This window comes from Phycodurus eques, chromosome 8 (assembly GCF_024500275.1).
Source record: "Phycodurus eques isolate BA_2022a chromosome 8, UOR_Pequ_1.1, whole genome shotgun sequence".
Taxonomy (NCBI): domain Eukaryota; kingdom Metazoa; phylum Chordata; class Actinopteri; order Syngnathiformes; family Syngnathidae; genus Phycodurus; species Phycodurus eques.
In genome coordinates, this window is record NC_084532.1 from 14,201,828 (window position 1) to 14,218,866 (window position 17,039).

The following is a 17,039-nucleotide window of genomic DNA, read 5'->3' on the forward strand; positions in this document are numbered from 1 at the left end:
TTTCCCCCCCCCCCCTTTCTTTTCCTTGCGATGAAGTCAATTAATCACAGAGACGACTATAGAGGAAGTAATGTGTATTGTGGTAGAATTTGGTTACGATAGCATAGCTTTAAGATGGAGTGAAAAGACAATGGTGGGGTTAGATTAAACTGTGAAGAAAATAACAATCTTAGTGTAGAATTCTGGTCGATGAATTAAAAAAGGGGGCAAGATGACCGTTAATTTGTATAAAGATTATGTGCTGTTTAATTGTGCATTTTTCTGGGGCATTGGTTGTGTGATAGAAAAATAGGAGTTGTAGCACATAATTTATGATGACTCAGACAGGTAACAACGTCACAGGACAAAAACTTTTTCGCAATAGGACTGCAGCTATCGAAAATTTGCTTGGAACACTTTGAGGTCAGAGCTCATTTAATAGTTTCTAATTTCTAGTTTTCTTGAATGCAGCATGAAGCTAGTCCCCCCTACTTTTTAACCTTTGTGCCACCATATCTCTCACAGAGAAAAGTTAAGTCGGCCAAAGCTACATGGCATGCAACAAAATCCAGTGGATCTGACCTCTTCATCTTTCCTTACTTTCTTCTGTAGATGTGAAGAACCTGGAGAATTTCCACCTGGTCGAAAGCGTCCAGGAGCAGGTGAACGCGGCGCTGTTGGACTACGTCATGTGTAACTACCCGCAGCAAACGGACAAATTTGGTCAGCTGCTCCTGCGGTTGCCAGAGATTCGAGCCATCAGCCTGCAGGCCGAAGAATATCTTTACTACAAACATCTGAATGGGGACGTGCCCTGCAACAATCTGCTCATTGAAATGCTCCATGCCAAGAGAGCTTAGGAGGGAACTGCACTACCCGCAACACCTTGTGAGAAGTGAGGCCAAAAATCTCCTGCTTTTATTTAAATCCACCTCAGCCCTGATTTGACAGCGTAAAGGAAAAACTTTGACAAATACACACAAACTGAGCGTTCACATGTATGAACAGCAAGAGGAAAAAAGTGCAGATACAGGACTCAAAGAGGAACACTTGAACTAAACAAAGATACAGTGTTTATAACCAGTGACTCTGAGAAAGGACGTTGTATAGCATGTGGACTTGAGTTCAGACTTTACTTTTAGCTCTGGTTGGTACTGTACAGACGAGCGTTCATGTGGTCAACCAAAGCGGAATCTTACCTGCTATCACTGAACTCATCGATACAGCAGCGGCAGCTTGACCTGACCAAAAATGTGAGGAATGACTGTTAAAGAAAGAAAGGCCTACAAATGAATTGCCCTCATTAATCAAAACAGTACTCGTCTCACAACAGAAATAAGTTGGTGGGTCCCCTTATTTGACCCCCTTGAGTCCTTTTGAACAATGTACCTCAGAAAGTCTCACAGTAAATACATTTAGTTAATAATATCAGCTAAAACAATAGTGTATATTGATTTTTCCTGCAAAAAACAAAAAAAACAAAAACACCCTTTTTAGTACCAAACAAATGGAACAAAACAAACTGTGGTTCGGGACGTGGTTATAGCCTGCCTTTGCCCAGAAAGACCAAAGCTTGCTGCAGAAGAAGGAAATTACACACAACCTTTATAATCAGTATTATTTAAAAAGGAAAACTGCAAAAAATGAAAAAAAATATTGTGATGTCACAGTTATGTGAGTCTTGCCTTATTTCATTACCATGCTAACTAACTGTGCAGATGTGAATGAAAATATGTAAAAATATATATAAATAAAGTATTAATGTTGTAAAATTTAAAAAAGGAATAATTACAGGTGTTTACATTCATGTGGTAATATGGGAGACAACTGTGATGATGCATAAATTGTAAGGCAATGATTTCCTAAAAAGAGGACATCAATGACATGGGGAAAAAATGGTTGCTTTCTTTCTTGTTGTTGTGTGTACAGTGTTTTTTATTTCCGTTTGAATCAGTACTTAAATTATGTCGTGAGACACTAAAATCATTAAGGAATCACATAAAATATTAATTTCTGTCTGCTGGCATTCAAACATGTCTCTTCAGTATTGCTGTATAAGTTTCAGCTTCTCCTTCCACTTTTTTGTACAACTTTTATTCATTATTTACAGTGCTATACCTTTTTGATGTACAGAATGTCACTGGTTATACGTAATAATGAAGATAATTTATTGCGTCTATTGGTTTCCATCTTTGTGTTACATGACATGAGGTTTCGGTGCCACAATAAATTTGTCTACTGTAGAATGTTCTGGTTTTGTTTCTACAAGCCCTGCCCCAATGAAGGGATTTCACACACACACACACACACACACACACAAACACTGATTTAAAGCTTCATTTACGTAAAGGAAACACAAATGCTATTTTTCTGCACAATAAAAGCACATAAAGCAAAAGTTGGGGTGCTTGCGTTCAAATGGAAATGTTTACTGTTTGACAATATAGATCAGTGATGTTCAAACTACGACCTGCGGGCTATTCGCGGTCCGCCGCCCATTTTTTTACAGCCCGCTGCATATGCAGAAAATATTTAACACGGCTGCAACTCAAAATTTTCCCTCCCTCGATATATTGCCATGTGCTGGTTTTCGCGGGTTATTACATACACTTTTAAAGCGGCACAAATAGTCCAGACGAGAACTCAGTTTCAAATGCTTAACGTAAAAAAATAAAAAAAACATTTACATTGCTTAATGTCCAAAAACTGTGCTCAATCGACACCAAAATGTATTGTATGTGGATATAATCGGCCTCGCCAGACCACTTTTACTGGGGCACATGCCCCAGTATAAATGAGCTTTGCCCTGGCATGCGGCGGGGACTGGCCTTCTGCATTGCCAAGAGTTTTCCCGGTGGGCCGGTGCGGTCGGAATGAAAAAAAAGACAATTTCTGTGTAGTTGTTAGTGTGTTGCATCCACCGCAGTGTTTCCCATTCATTTATTTGCGACCTGCTCATGATGGATGCGACCCTCCCCAAAAGTACCTGCAATGAATGAACCACGTTAGTTTTTTTTAGAAAGGTAGCTTGTTGAAGTCTAGCTCGCTGGCAGTAAATTATGTCACATAAAATTAAAATATTAACATATACATATAATAACATATACTATTTCCAGCAGGTTTAGTTGCCCACTGCCAAAACAAAATCGTAAAAAAAGAAATGAAAATAACCATCATTTTCTCATTATTGATGAGTTTCAGTCAAGTGGGCAAACAAATGTGTTTGAAAGTTGAAGCAAATGTAGCTTTTTGATTTTTAACTATTTATGTTGTACTGTAAATAACCTTATTTCAATAGTCCAAATAAATGTTCGTCTTTTCATTTAAGATGACTTGTTTTTTTATTTGTGTTTGTTTTGACCATGGTTGCCCCGACAGAACGCATGTCAATCATCTGGAGAGATACAAAAATCTCACTGTATGTATTTTATTATTGGGTTGAAACAATATAATTTACTTTAAATAAGTGTGTAGTTTTGTATTTTTACTTAGAGGCCTCATATTTTGGCTATTTTTATTTTATTTAGGTTTCTCTGTTAAGTTATAACTTAAAAAAATAAACTAAACTGTATTTGGAACTTTCGAAGCTGAGTCACAGCCCTAGTAACAAGTGGTATTGTTAACAAATAGTAACAGTCCTGAACTATTTGCCTTATTACCTTTAACCAAAAACTTTGAGGTCGGAGCTTTTCAAATTATACAATAATATATATAAAGACAAAATATTATTGCTTGATGGATTGGATTTAGCGTGTTTAATAAATTTATAGTTGAAGAATTTTAAAGTGGCCCTTGAGTCCTTCAATTTTCTTTATACGGGCTTCGAGGAAAAAAGTTTGGACACGCCTGAGGTAGATACTACAATAGTACGTAAAGATGACTATATCTTTGTATAAATGCATGTGTGTGTGTGTAAGAGAGAGTGAGAGTGTTGCCCACACAGTACACACATAACACAATTTTCTCCAACATATGACCTTTTTAAAATGTTTTTTTTATTGTCACAGTACTAGCATAACAACATTGGAGAGCCAAAAGTTAAAAAGACAAAGAAAATGCCATTTGCTTCCATGGAGACTTGCTACATAACATATAGCATTGCTACCAATTGTGAGATGACAAATTACTCTTTGTTTTTTATTGTTTGACACATCGTTGTAAGTAAATACACATCCATCCATCCATCCATTATCTACACCGCTTATCCTCACTAGGGTCGCGGGTATGCTGGAGCCTATCCCAGCAAACTGCGGGCAGGAGGCGGGGTACACCCTGAACCGGTTACCAGCCAATCGCAGGGCACATATAAACAAACAAGCATTCGCACTCACATTCATACGTACGGACAATTTAGGGTCTTCAATTAATTAATTAACCTACCGTACATGTTTTGGGGATGTGGGAGGAAACCGGAGTACCCGGAGAGAACCCACACAGGCACGGGGAGAACATGCAAACTCCACACAGGTGGGGCCGGGATTTGAACCCCGGTCCTCAGAAGTGTGAGGCAGATGTGCTAACCAGTCGTACACCGTGCCGCCATAAATACACATTGTTGTAATCATTTTATATAATATACTGGAATTCATGTTACGTAGTTGTTTCAAAACAAAAGCAATAAAAGAGTAGCCTAATTAAGTTTAAAACACGACAGTTACATACTGTATGTACATTATCGTACACAACCGGTTCACAAAGATGCGCCATTATTTCATTTAAGTGTTAAAATACAAACTTTCCTATCACAATCCAATTTGGCACAGTACTGATACAGAGCCCTTACTAAAAAGTAGCGATTCGGATTCCGCTCCAGAAAACATTTAATCCCCGTTGTCATTAGTAAAGGTTAGGCCTTGATAAAAATGAAACATCCATCATACATACACAAAAAAAAAAAAAAAAAAAGAGACTCACAATTTAGATTTGAGGGTAGAGTAGTTCGACCCTTCTATGATGAAGCTGACGGTCTTCTAAGTTGAGAAGCAAGAAGCAGTAAACTCCAGCTCCATGGGGACGCGGAGAGTGCAACCAGGTGGTGACGCTTCCGCTTGTGCGGGAGGGAGCTCCTGTGTCGGAGGAGGTGGGAATATTTATTTGCATTCAAGAATACAAGAGTTAAGTTATCAATACCAACAATGTGCTCTGCCGTATAGCAAACAATTTGGACTCAGTACTTTTTTCGGTATGCTACATGTTGTTATTCTCTGTTTATTTTGCTCAAGGACTTCCTCTACAGGACACAATAGTGAATACAACATTCATTCAATGATAAGCTTTACATCACAACTCATGAATACTTATTTAATATCTAACCAAGGAAAAAGAAACAGAAGCACAGAGGTAAGGTCAAGTGCTAAAGAAACCAAGCTAATGAAAGACACCAACAGAACTTGCCTGCATCATAAAATAATATGCTGAAATACATTTTGTGCTGGCTGGTCCACCAATATTGTAGAAAGGTAAAGTAGGTGATCTGAGGTCACCGTGGGAATAATACACACAATATTATTTTTATTACAAGTCACTTTACTAATGAAAATATTTTGAAGCTGTTCTCTTAAGTTACAATTACTTAATTACTTTTAACAATGTAAAAATACTTTTGTATTATACTGTACTTTATATGAGGTTTATCAAAAGATGTATATTTATTTCATTTGTGGTCATGTATTAGTAAAATAATAACAATAAAAAAATAATTCACCACTGTACAGTATATCAAAAAAATTGCTAAAGTATCTCAATGTACAGTATCTGCTAAATGAATTAGTTTGAAGAAAAACATTTTCAGTGAATCTGTCATTTCACCAACAGTTAACTCAAACTTGAGGTACCTCTTCTTACAACCTACAATATCAATAAACACAAATGCCACTGATAATTTGAATCAAACATTGAATACTGCTGAGGATAATGGAGAATAATTTACGGGAGACTCAAAACTACTTTATTCCTTCCACATCGCCTAATTAAAAAATACAACAGAATACAATATCCTGATATAAAGAAAATCGACGCTGACTCATAGAACTATGAGTGTTCAAACCCACCACCAGGCCTTCCCTTGTGTTGGTTAAAAGCGCGCGCACCCACGCACATACACACACACACACACACACACACACACACACACACACTCCCAGGACATACCCAATATGGGATCTGGTGAAACAATCCTGATATCATGTAATAAGTCAAATTGGTGACTGCTTCCAGTATGTGCATCCAGCCGTCACCGCTTACCCTGGTCAGGGTCAAGGTTAAACTCGAGCTTATTCCCAGCTGACTTTGGGTGAGAGATGAGGTACACTGTGCACAGGTTGTCAGTCAATCCCAAGACACACATTGTACAGAAAAAAAACCCTTCACACTTACATTGGAACAATTCATTTCGTCTTCCATAAATGCTGTTGGAAATGTGGGAGGAAGTCAGAGTACCCGGAGAAAACCAGCAATGAAAACATGCCAAGTCCACACAGAAAGGCCAAACCCAGAACCTATGATTCTGGCGATTTGTTGCTCTGTGGAGGATTTTTGAAAGATTTTCTTTTCCTTCAATAACACCAATGGATTGAGTGATCATATGATAGATATGTTCTCCTGCAGCATAATGCACGCTGGTCACAGCTGGGAAAGCAGCCAGCTCCACCAGCCCTGACTTGGAGCTTGGCTTGCAGTGCCTGGCCTCTTGGTCCATAAATGTGTTCAACCTGCCTGTCTTCACTCGCCCTGAATTTGTATAAATAATGTATATAAATGTATCTGCTCACTCTAACAAGTGCAGCCTCCGGTGAAAATATTCAGAAATGCATGCTGTGTGCATCCCCAAAGGTGGACATCAGCTCCTGACCGACCAAGTCCAAAGATAACCACAGAGATAGCGAGAAAAAAAGGGGGGCAGGGGGTGGGTGAAATGCACATAAATAACTTGCCGAAAGGCAACATAACACACACACACACACACACACAGATGTAATGCTGTCAATTTCTAAACAGACTTTCCTTCCCATCACACAAAGAGGCCCCGAGTTGTGTCTGCCAGCGTTATGTGAAGCTTTTAAACTCTGGAAGCTCATCACTCACCTTTACTGAGATGCACCTGCTGCGTGCTTCCTGCATGGTGACGCAGGAGCGAATGATGAGCGAATGAGGGTACAAGAGGAAGAATTCACCGTTGGAAGTAGATTTCCAGGATGATTAAGGAACAATTTATTATGAAAATGCACAAACAGTTTAGCTGGATTAGTTTACAGTAGCCGGCACAGTGTACGACTTCTTAGCACATCTGCCTCACAGTTCTGGGGACCGGGGTTAAAATCCTGGCCCCGCCTGTGTGGAGTTTGCATGTTCTCCCCGTGCCTGGGTGGGTTTTCTCCTGGCACTCCGATTGGCTGGCGACTGGTTCAGGGTGTACCCCGCCTCCCGCCCGAAGATAGCTGGGATAGGCTCCAGCAGCCCGTGACCCTAGTCAGGATGAGCGGTAAAGAAAATGGATGGCTAGATAGTTTACAGTAAAAGTTGATAACTTGAACTATAAGAGTGCGCACACACTCAAGAATGCCAACCTCTGCAGCAACAAAATCTAAAATAAGGCAAAAAAAATACAAATTGAAAAATGAAAACTAAATTGTTAGGGGGTTTAAGGGCATAATTTTTATCTGTAAATTTATTTATTTTTACTCATGACATAAAATTATCTTGAATGCAAATCCTATTGAATGTTAGTGAGAACAGGCACAGACCTAGCTGAGTCCTGGAATGACCTGAGTCTACTTTTTACATCATGTCATGGTCACACCGAATTTTCTATTACAGCAGGATGCAATATTGGTGACGTTGTGTTAAAACTTGCATTGGTGCAAATATTACAGTTCAGAGTTGTGTGTATTGCTTTGTAATTTTTTTTTTTCGCAGAAATGTTAAAACAAATGAGTGCTGAGATCAAAGATTTATTCTTTGCCGTGACTTGGATTTTACAACAGTAAGAGTAAAAGGTATTTATCAAAATGTTCTTACTGCTATCGAGACTAATAACATTGTAACTGATAATATTTAGTACATTCACTAATCTCCCTCCATGTTAAAACTGATGGAGGCTCATCGAGACTAAAGAGAAACAGGAGATGTCTTCAGAGAGGCAATTAGCTAACTTTCAAATCACTAATAGCAGCAGTTGTACCTATTGTTTGCAGACTTGATGGACAAACTTTACACATGTAAATATTAAAAGAATAGGCAAGCATTGTTAATGGGAACACTCACCATTGTTATGCAAAAGAATCGCTGTGGCATGCTAAACAAACACACAAAGGTTTGGAAATGGGATGGTTTGAAGGCCGCTGCCGTTTCATTTCCAAGCATGCATTATACATCATTGTGCATAAAGAGGAAGCCTACAGCATTATGATGCTTTTTTTCCATGATTATCCTTTATAAGTAATTAAAAGGAGAGTGATAGAGGGGGGAAAAAAAAAAATTTAAGCACCTGAACCTCGCTGCCAGCATTCCATTAATTGCCTACACAATGGGGGGAGCCTTTAGAGATTTTTCAATTTAAAAAAATGAGGAGCACACATTCAGTGCTCATGTTATACCGGCACTTAAATCCTACAAAGCTCATAAAAAAGGACTCAAGGTTGCATCCAATTGAAAGCCTCCAACTATAGCCACTTCAGAAATCCATTTGGCAAGCAGGGGGTTAGAACATCTAATTCAAAAGGAGTTGCTCTGTTAAAACGGTTGCACCAATGTCTTTTAAAAACAAACACAGACACACACACACACACACATACACACTTTCCGGCACACGTACTGCCACTGTGTTTGCTTGGCTCCATTGTGGAAAAAAATTAACCCGGCACATACAGAAAGCAAGACACAAAGGCCTCATCTTGCCAGAGCTCAGTTGAGTGGTGAAGGTGAATGCTCCAATGCATATAGAATCTTGACCTTTGCCTCAACAGTGTCAAAAAAAAAAAAAATTCCCAATCTGTGGGATCGACCAAGGAAAGAGGTCTCCGGTCTCTGTAAGAAAATGACAACCTGAATGTCTCTACACACTACATCACTGATTCCTTGAATTCTCTGCAAGTGAGCAGTTTCAAAATTAGACTTATTTAACATAAACATTATTTTTAGGAACGACTGGATTACTGCAAAACTTTAAAATAAACATGAACAGTTAAAGAAGTAGGAAATGTCGTCGGCCAGGCAAGTATTCATTTCATTCATTTCACTTGTAAAGACTGTGGGTCATTGTAAACTGCAATGCACTCAAAATAAAACAATGTTAAGAGGACATTGAGTTTGTCATAGAAAAGAACATTAGCTCTATCAAAGAGTCTACTTGTCCATCTGCTTTCTCTGATTTTCTTGTGCACATTTTTTTCTATTGATGGTCACTTAACATTTGCATCAAATAAATATATTTATGCAATGATGGTGCATTAAAAAAAAGAAAACTGTCAAATCTTTTGCGGGGGTCAATCAAAGCATTTTTTAATTTATATTAAATAAAAGGTATAAAAATGTAATATAATTCAAACCTTTGTTCAGTAAGGAAGTAAAAAAAAAAAAAAAGAGATCCTTACTACATCGGCGTGTATGTGTAGTAATGCAAATGACCAAGAGGAGTAGATCATAACTTTACCTATTTTTAACTATGAATTACAAGAGGAACTCAGCCATAAGTCCTTGGTAAAATTATTTTGTTTTATTGAACGCTGCTTCATGATTTATCACATTAGGATTAGAATTTGGTCAGATACCAAAAATTTGGTTAAAAAACAAATATGCAAATATCTGAATTGACCTAAAATAAAATAACAGGCCTGAATAATATTTACCAACTTTAAAATGTTCTTGTACAATAATGTCTGAGATCAGTGTGTGTTCTTTTATTCCAAAATGAATGAACACACAGTGAAAACAATATATTCAGCTGAATGAACTGGAGATGTGTGATGGCTTCAGATAGCCTCCCATAAAACCAGAACATTTCAAGTCCCATAGGAGCACCAGCAGCCTTGATCTGTGTGACCTACTGATGGAGAGCGTAGTAATCAACACAGAGTGGGACCATGAGCCATCACACATATGGCCCTTAGCACTTCCATACATATTTATTTACCAGCTATGTACTGTAGCTGTATGTCGAAGGGAAGGGATAAAAGTCACATGTAGAAGAGCATTGGGTGTTGTCCTTTGTATGAACAGCTACTAACAAAAGCAGTAAATCAATTTGACTTATGTCACTTAATGAACAGACTGCACCCCAGTGTCTCGACTGATGAAGAGAGTTACAGCATCTGAAAATTAACGAAAAAATGCTGTTGATGACAGTGTGTAGTCAATGTGATTGGAAAATTGCTTCAAGATTGCAATCAGTAGCACACTGACAAAAGAATACATGAACCAGTATGACTTTTGACCTGAGATAGATACTGTACAATGTATCTATGGGTCTGACCTTTGACCTCAGGTTGGATAGACTTACTAATACTATTGAACGAGTTAAGTGGAGTAAATTGTGTCATAAAAAGTCCAGATTTTCATTTTGAGCTTTCTTTTTTATCACTAGAGGTCAAATACCATTCAAAATGTCTATTTTTATTTCTTGGTAATTCTTCTCCTTGTCGTTCCTATTGTGGTAAAACGAAACATTATATTATCAATAATTGTGTGTTGGCCACGGCTCAACGAGTTGGCCATCCGTTCCCGAAGTTAATTTCACTTTGAGATTTGCGTTGTTGCTGGTCACTAGTATTATGCTTCTGTGTTCTTCAGTCGGTTCGCTTTCTGACTTGCTACCGTTCTCTTCTACATGATAACCACGAATTCCGTGGATTGGCTCTCCTTCCTCGATGTTGACCCCACACGAGGATTTTTATTTTTTATTTTTTTTACTGTAATTGTCAAACATTTGTTAATGCAAATATCGCCGGTGATCATTTTCAGAATACATCAATGAGGGTAATATCACTTTTTCAGGACAGTATTCAGGGTAATCAGATAATCGGGTCCTTGCTAAAGTTGGTCAGATAGTTGGAATCACGCTCAAAATCAACCAGATTCATTTACTGTGTGTACCCCACTTCAGTTGACAGTAAGTCAATAAAGAAGAAAATAATAATGAAGGGAGGATTTTAGGCTTCTTGTTTGGACGTCATCAATCAACTGAGGACTCTTAATAGATCGCTTAGGACTGCGACAACTACAAGACAGACAAACAGACAAGGGCAAAATCCTTCATTTATAGTGTAGAATTTAACCACTTATACCTGCTTCTTAATTCATTAATGACATTTTTCTTTAGTGCTAACATTTTCTTTTTGTAATGCAACATTGACATTCCGCTACTTGTTTGCACCAAAGCACATAATCTGCAAGATATGTGATGCACTGCATTCCAAAGACACAAACAAAAGATTAATCTTCAATTTTGTGTCAGTCTGCTTTCAGTGTGTGGATGTGTGTATCTATATGTCTTTCCACATATGGATGTAAGTACTTATGTATGTTGTTGTACACAAACAGTACATCTTCTGGTGTGATCAATACAAAACTATGCCTGAATAGAGCTTTCATCCTTCCTCTTTTCAGCGGCTACTTTTTGTTCTCCTCCTGTCTTTCAGAGCACCAACTCCAACTGCTGGCAGGTCTTCAAATGCCAACAGCTGCTCCCGAACTTTCACTGTGATTATTTAGTCTGCCATACCTCTCATGGGACAGCAACACTTTCTGTAAGCTACTGAGGACTTTAAAGAGTGAAGGTCCATTTCCAAAGTCAGCTATAAACACTATAACATCACAGCTATGAAAAACATGAGCGTGGACCACTGGGAGTATCTGCCAGTTACATCCCTTCAGCATCTGTTTGAGTCAGTCACTAGGTCGTACACAAGTGCATTACATCTTTAAGTCACCTGGCTTTCCAGGTAGTATAAAAAGCAGGTTAAGATTGAGTTAATTCTGTTGTGATCCAAATAATAACACTTTGACCGAATGTCAACCATATAAATTATTGACGACAAGTGAAGCTTGAAGTTTGACTGTATGTCTGCCTCTGTGAACAAGGTATATCAAAAAGTTGTCAATGAAATTTGCTGACCGTGCACAGGAGGTTTTGGTTGGGTTTTGAGATGGATTTCAATGCAGTTGTTTCACGTTGCTTTACGACCTAAATCAAAGCACCATTATTTTTTAAAAATGCTGTTTGGTTAGGAGGAGTGTTTTACAATTAACCTATACAGTATTTCACCTAATCAAACATTACCTATACAAGTTTCAAATACTATGATGATGAATAATATGACAATGGCAATTAGACACAAATGTAAAAACTCCTCTTAAAAAAAATATAAAATATGTTGCAAAAACATGTTAATCAATGTAATGCCTGATGCCGGATTGTAAATGGGAAGGAAAATCCATCAGTGGGGTGTGTTAGGCCAGGTACATACAAAGACAATTGGCCTTTTTTGTACCGATACTGCCCCTTCCCAACCTCGTACGTCAAACGCCAGACAATCTTAAATCTTATAAAGTTATTCTATAAGATTGTCCTTAGGTCTGATGTGCGTTAAGAGTGGATTCGTCCCGATTTTAGCGTCTGAAACAGGTTCAGGGCCGACAATCTTAAATAATGAACGTGTTCAATCTTTGACCAAAACGCTTCATGTATGTGGGGAACGTCAATTTCTCCCGAGTCATGACGCCGAGAATGGTGACGTGGAACAGGATGTAGCCAATCTAGAAGCACCCAAGTCTGACGAATACGGAAGCGACCGTAAATGAAAACAAAAATGTCTTACCCGATGTCGTTTTATGTAGAAAAGTGGGTTTACCCAGATGGCAAGAAGTGTTTTTCAAAGCAAGTCATTTTTTAGGAACATCACCATTTTACAAGGCTCTCTGCTCCAGCAACCTTCGGAAACACTGGCATGTATCGGGAAGTGTTTCTTCTTCTTCGGTTTTGTGAGATCATGTGTGATCACGCGAGACTTTGAGATTGGCGGATGAACAGAATCTTTATGTGTGTGGTGTTGTGTGTTGAGATTATCGGATCATATCACACACATGACGACCAAAACTGTTTAATGCCCTGTTTTTTTATCTTTATGTTTGGGGTCTGTAGCAGATACAAACTCTTTTAAGAGTGGAAAAAATCTTAATGTGTGTACCAGGCCTTAGCTTGTCCTTGAAAAGCCTTCTCGGTGGGAGAGTACAAGACAAGTGCCTAACAACCTAGAGATCTGATATCAGGTGAGGGACATGAGGGAAGAGAACTGAGGCTTAGTGATGCTGCAGCCTGGACACTGAGGGACTGAACATCAGGTCAATCAATATCAGCCAAAGATGGATGAGTTTGGAATGGCAGACAGCAGGTAGCGAACACAGTCTTTATAGGCTTGGGTAAAGCATCTCAACAGGTCATAGCCTATTTGTCTGACTGTTATTAATTAAGAAGTGTGGGAAAAAAAAACACTCTATTTTGAAATGACAGCTGGCTTCTAATGAGGAGAAGATAGTCATACTTAAAGACGCGAAGTGAGACATATTGTAGAACAGCTGAGCATGAGCTCTGACAATTCACAGAAGCAGCTCATCTCTCCTTGCTATGATGCCTCAGTAGAAAAGAAAAGAAACATGTAAACTACAAGTTTCCAACGTTGATGAGAGAATGGGTCGATAAAAAAAAAATTAAAAAAAATTAAAAAAAAGATTCACTTTCCAAAATAAAGATTCAGGTAAATTTTATCTTTATTTATTGTTAAGCCTGTTAATTTGCTTATTGCCGGTAATTAAAATTGTTAGGCCTTGTACAAGGTTTATGCTCTTATGAGTGTCATTGAGGTAAAAATATTGTAATGTTACTTTATCAAAACCACAAGTATTATAGTTTGGCTTTTAGAAAGCAGTTAAAATGGAAGAGAAACTAATTTATTAAAATGTGACTTTTTGTCTGAATGACAAAGAGAAGGTGTACCACAAAAAGAGATTTAGTTAGTAAGGGGTTTGCACTACAACATTCTGCATTAGCAGGCCTTGTGTCACCTTTGGGGGATAAAGACAGCAAATGAGGCAGGGACCACCGTCAAGACCTCCTGACCTGCATTCAGACATAAACAGGAAGTCGCCTACAGGAAGAAAGTTGTGTCTCTCGTTCTCTTTTTTTATAGTGGTGAAAACAGAATTGTGCTACACTTACATGTGATATTTAAACAAAACTTCTAATTCCTGCAGCAGCCCATTTGGTATTATCCATAGTTTGAAAACACAACATACAAAGTGTTATGTTTGTGTGCTGAAAGAAAGCATTTGCCGTTTCCTAGTGCGATTTAAAAAGACTCTGCTATGACCAAAGATAAACCTTTTTGTCTCTGCTTTTGCTCTTGGATGATGAACGAAGCACCAGCTCCAGACCGACAAGCATCTGTAGGAGGACGGGTTGGCAGCGTTTGGTGTTAATTGCACTTACATCCTTTACGATATGCATCACATTATTCACTTACATAATCTACATGAAGAAATGTTTTGAAGCATAATCAATCAATCAATGAATCACACAGACACAATCAAGGTTTTGACTAAACTTCTTGGTTTCCCCTGAATCTTAATTTGTCAATTTGGTTTGATTAATATGGTGAGGAAGATGAGGAATAATTATAAATAATTCTCTCAAATCCAATATAACTGACCTCACTAATCTAGTGGAAGGTACAGCTTGGAAGCCGTAAAAGAGGACAGACTAAATAATTTCTTCCATTTTTCAGTTCCAGTACGTTTAATGGTCAGATGACTAAATACAGCAGTACCTAAGACAGTATAGATGGACCAACACAGAACCAAATAAAAACAAATTATTAAAAATACTACTCACTATTATGCTGAATGTAATTGCTGTAGTTAGTAGGAGCCACTTGTTTGAACACTTGTTTCTCTTGCATGGGCCAGTCCCATCTTTGGGTAATGAGAAACAATGACGTCTTAAGTGAGCTACTTATGTTCGGTCGACTCCGTAATTTAGTATTGGTTGCAGGCTTTGCAAAAAATCCTGCTTCACAAAGATTGGGTGTTGGATATGGAGCAAAGGTATTAAGTGTTTTGGGGCCATTTTAAAGGCTTATTTGCCTCATTTTCAAGCCTGCCGTCACACAGCAGGTTAGATATGTGAGAATCATCCATAGCAATAACCCTGTATTCGATTCTAACTTCTTTCAGACTGATGATCAATAAAATAATTTTTGTTCTGTCTCGCTGTGGTGCCCAGTACCAAATATCCCACAGACTTGTATCATTCCGCGGCCTGGTGGTTGGGGACTGACAATCTCCAAGATTGATAAAAAGTAAAGGAAGTTGCACAGTCCTGTATAGAGATCAAGAGGCTTAACAAACTGCTCTGTTTTCTAAAAGAGTGATTTAACTGTGCCGGGAGGATGAAAAGGTTGAGGATGGAAGGGGAAGTAGGCCAAAAAGGAAGTGATTTAATGTCCAAAAAGACACTTGTTTTCTCTCTGTCGCTTTCCTGTTGTGCTCTGATAGGGACTTCCTCTCCCCATTGGAGGTGGATGTGGGTGTCATCTGTCCATCCATACCACCAACTCCCACCACCCAAAGCGCACGGAAATATCATTCTTCTCCCGTACATCCCAATAAGGCAGTCATCGAACACTTTTGAGTTCTACAGTAGTGCGCGTCTACTTGTAGAACGATTTAAATTTTGGGGCATTTAACTGACGCTTTTATCTAAATCTGTGAACATTTGATGTGAATGACTGTAAAAGCATCCAATAATGAGTTTAAAATGTCAAGAGATGAGTGAAATAATGGAAGTTCTAATTCTAGTTGTGCTTTTATATACTAACACCCTAATCCATACATACAGTGTTGATATATTTACATGAACACTGTATATACTGAGCTCAAATAAACGAGCAATTGCCTGTGCTTTTACTGTTTCGAGAAAATAGACCTCAGCATCGAACCATGGCAAAAGCAGGATGATCTCTTCCCGTCTGTCTCAGTATCTCCGTGACCAACTCCCTTCCTATGTGCTAAAACACACGGTCACACACCCACACACATGCACTAACACACGCGACCTACCTACCGACGTCCTCTGTTATTCATTTTACACATCTATTGCACTTCTACAAAGCATGTCGTTCTCTCTATCTCTCTCTCACACACACACACACACACGCACACTCACACACAGATGGAGGAAGCTCTGCCTGTGTCTGCCGAGGATATGAAATGTAGTGATGGCACATTAACGACAGGTTCCGTGACAGCAGTATGCATCAGCCTCAATGAACAAAGCATGCCCATTTTTTAATTCATTGTGGATTGTGTACGTGAAACAATGGCCCTCAGCCCCACTGGGGATTAGGAGAGGGTGAGAAAGGTGAGTTTGTCAGTGGCAGTTTTTGTGTTTTAAACTGTGACTGATCCCGTGGGTTCTGTTGGATCCGAAATATCACCATGGAGCAACATCCGCTGTTTTTCAGGTAACCAAAAACAAAAGGGAAAACCACAATGGAAAAATAAAGGCTATTTGGATGCAGTGTGTGTCAGAATGCTAACATAACATCAAAGCTCTAGAAAATAAATACATTTGATCAAACCATTATGCTAAGCTATAATGGAGAGAGCTGTTGAATGTTTTATGTTCCATGTATTAGAAGTTTAGCAAATGCTATTTCCGCTAAGCCTTTTATTACTCGGTATTTTGTCTATTTTAGTTTCTACCAGAAAGTACCAGGGACTCCTTGTGAAAACTGTGCTGGTCATGGTAAAAAATATATTGCTATTTCATTTCATACAAAATATACATATTCCATTTTATGTTTACGATCCCCATTTATATCACTGCACTATGACTAAACATTATATACTGTAGTTTGAGATCATATATTGTATGCAGGGTTTGGCGATATAGCCTTGAAATAAAAAAAAAATAATAAATAAAAATCCAAATCTGACATTATTCAAAATGAGTTTTGCGATTTGCTTCTTTTCCACCTTCGGAGATTTTCTTTATTTCTCTCGATACCAAA

At 38.4% G+C, this 17,039-nt stretch overlaps 2 protein-coding genes across 2 annotated transcripts in view; one reads left to right on the forward strand and one right to left on the reverse strand.

The window, feature by feature from the left end:
• Positions 1–2,116, forward strand: part of nr5a2 (nuclear receptor subfamily 5, group A, member 2) — a 64,341-nt gene extending 62,225 nt beyond the window's left edge. The window contains exon 7 of the mRNA XM_061683247.1: positions 592–2,116. Within this exon, the coding sequence (XP_061539231.1) occupies positions 592–839 (248 nt within the window). The 3' untranslated portion in view covers positions 840–2,116. The remainder of the gene's footprint in view (positions 1–591) is intronic.
• A 1,871-nt stretch (positions 2,117–3,987) lies between these two features.
• Positions 3,988–17,039, reverse strand: part of LOC133406695 (adhesion G-protein coupled receptor D2-like) — a 98,770-nt gene continuing 85,718 nt past the window's right edge. The window contains exon 24 of the mRNA XM_061684498.1: positions 3,988–5,045. Within this exon, the coding sequence (XP_061540482.1) occupies positions 4,950–5,045 (96 nt within the window). The 3' untranslated portion in view covers positions 3,988–4,949. The remainder of the gene's footprint in view (positions 5,046–17,039) is intronic.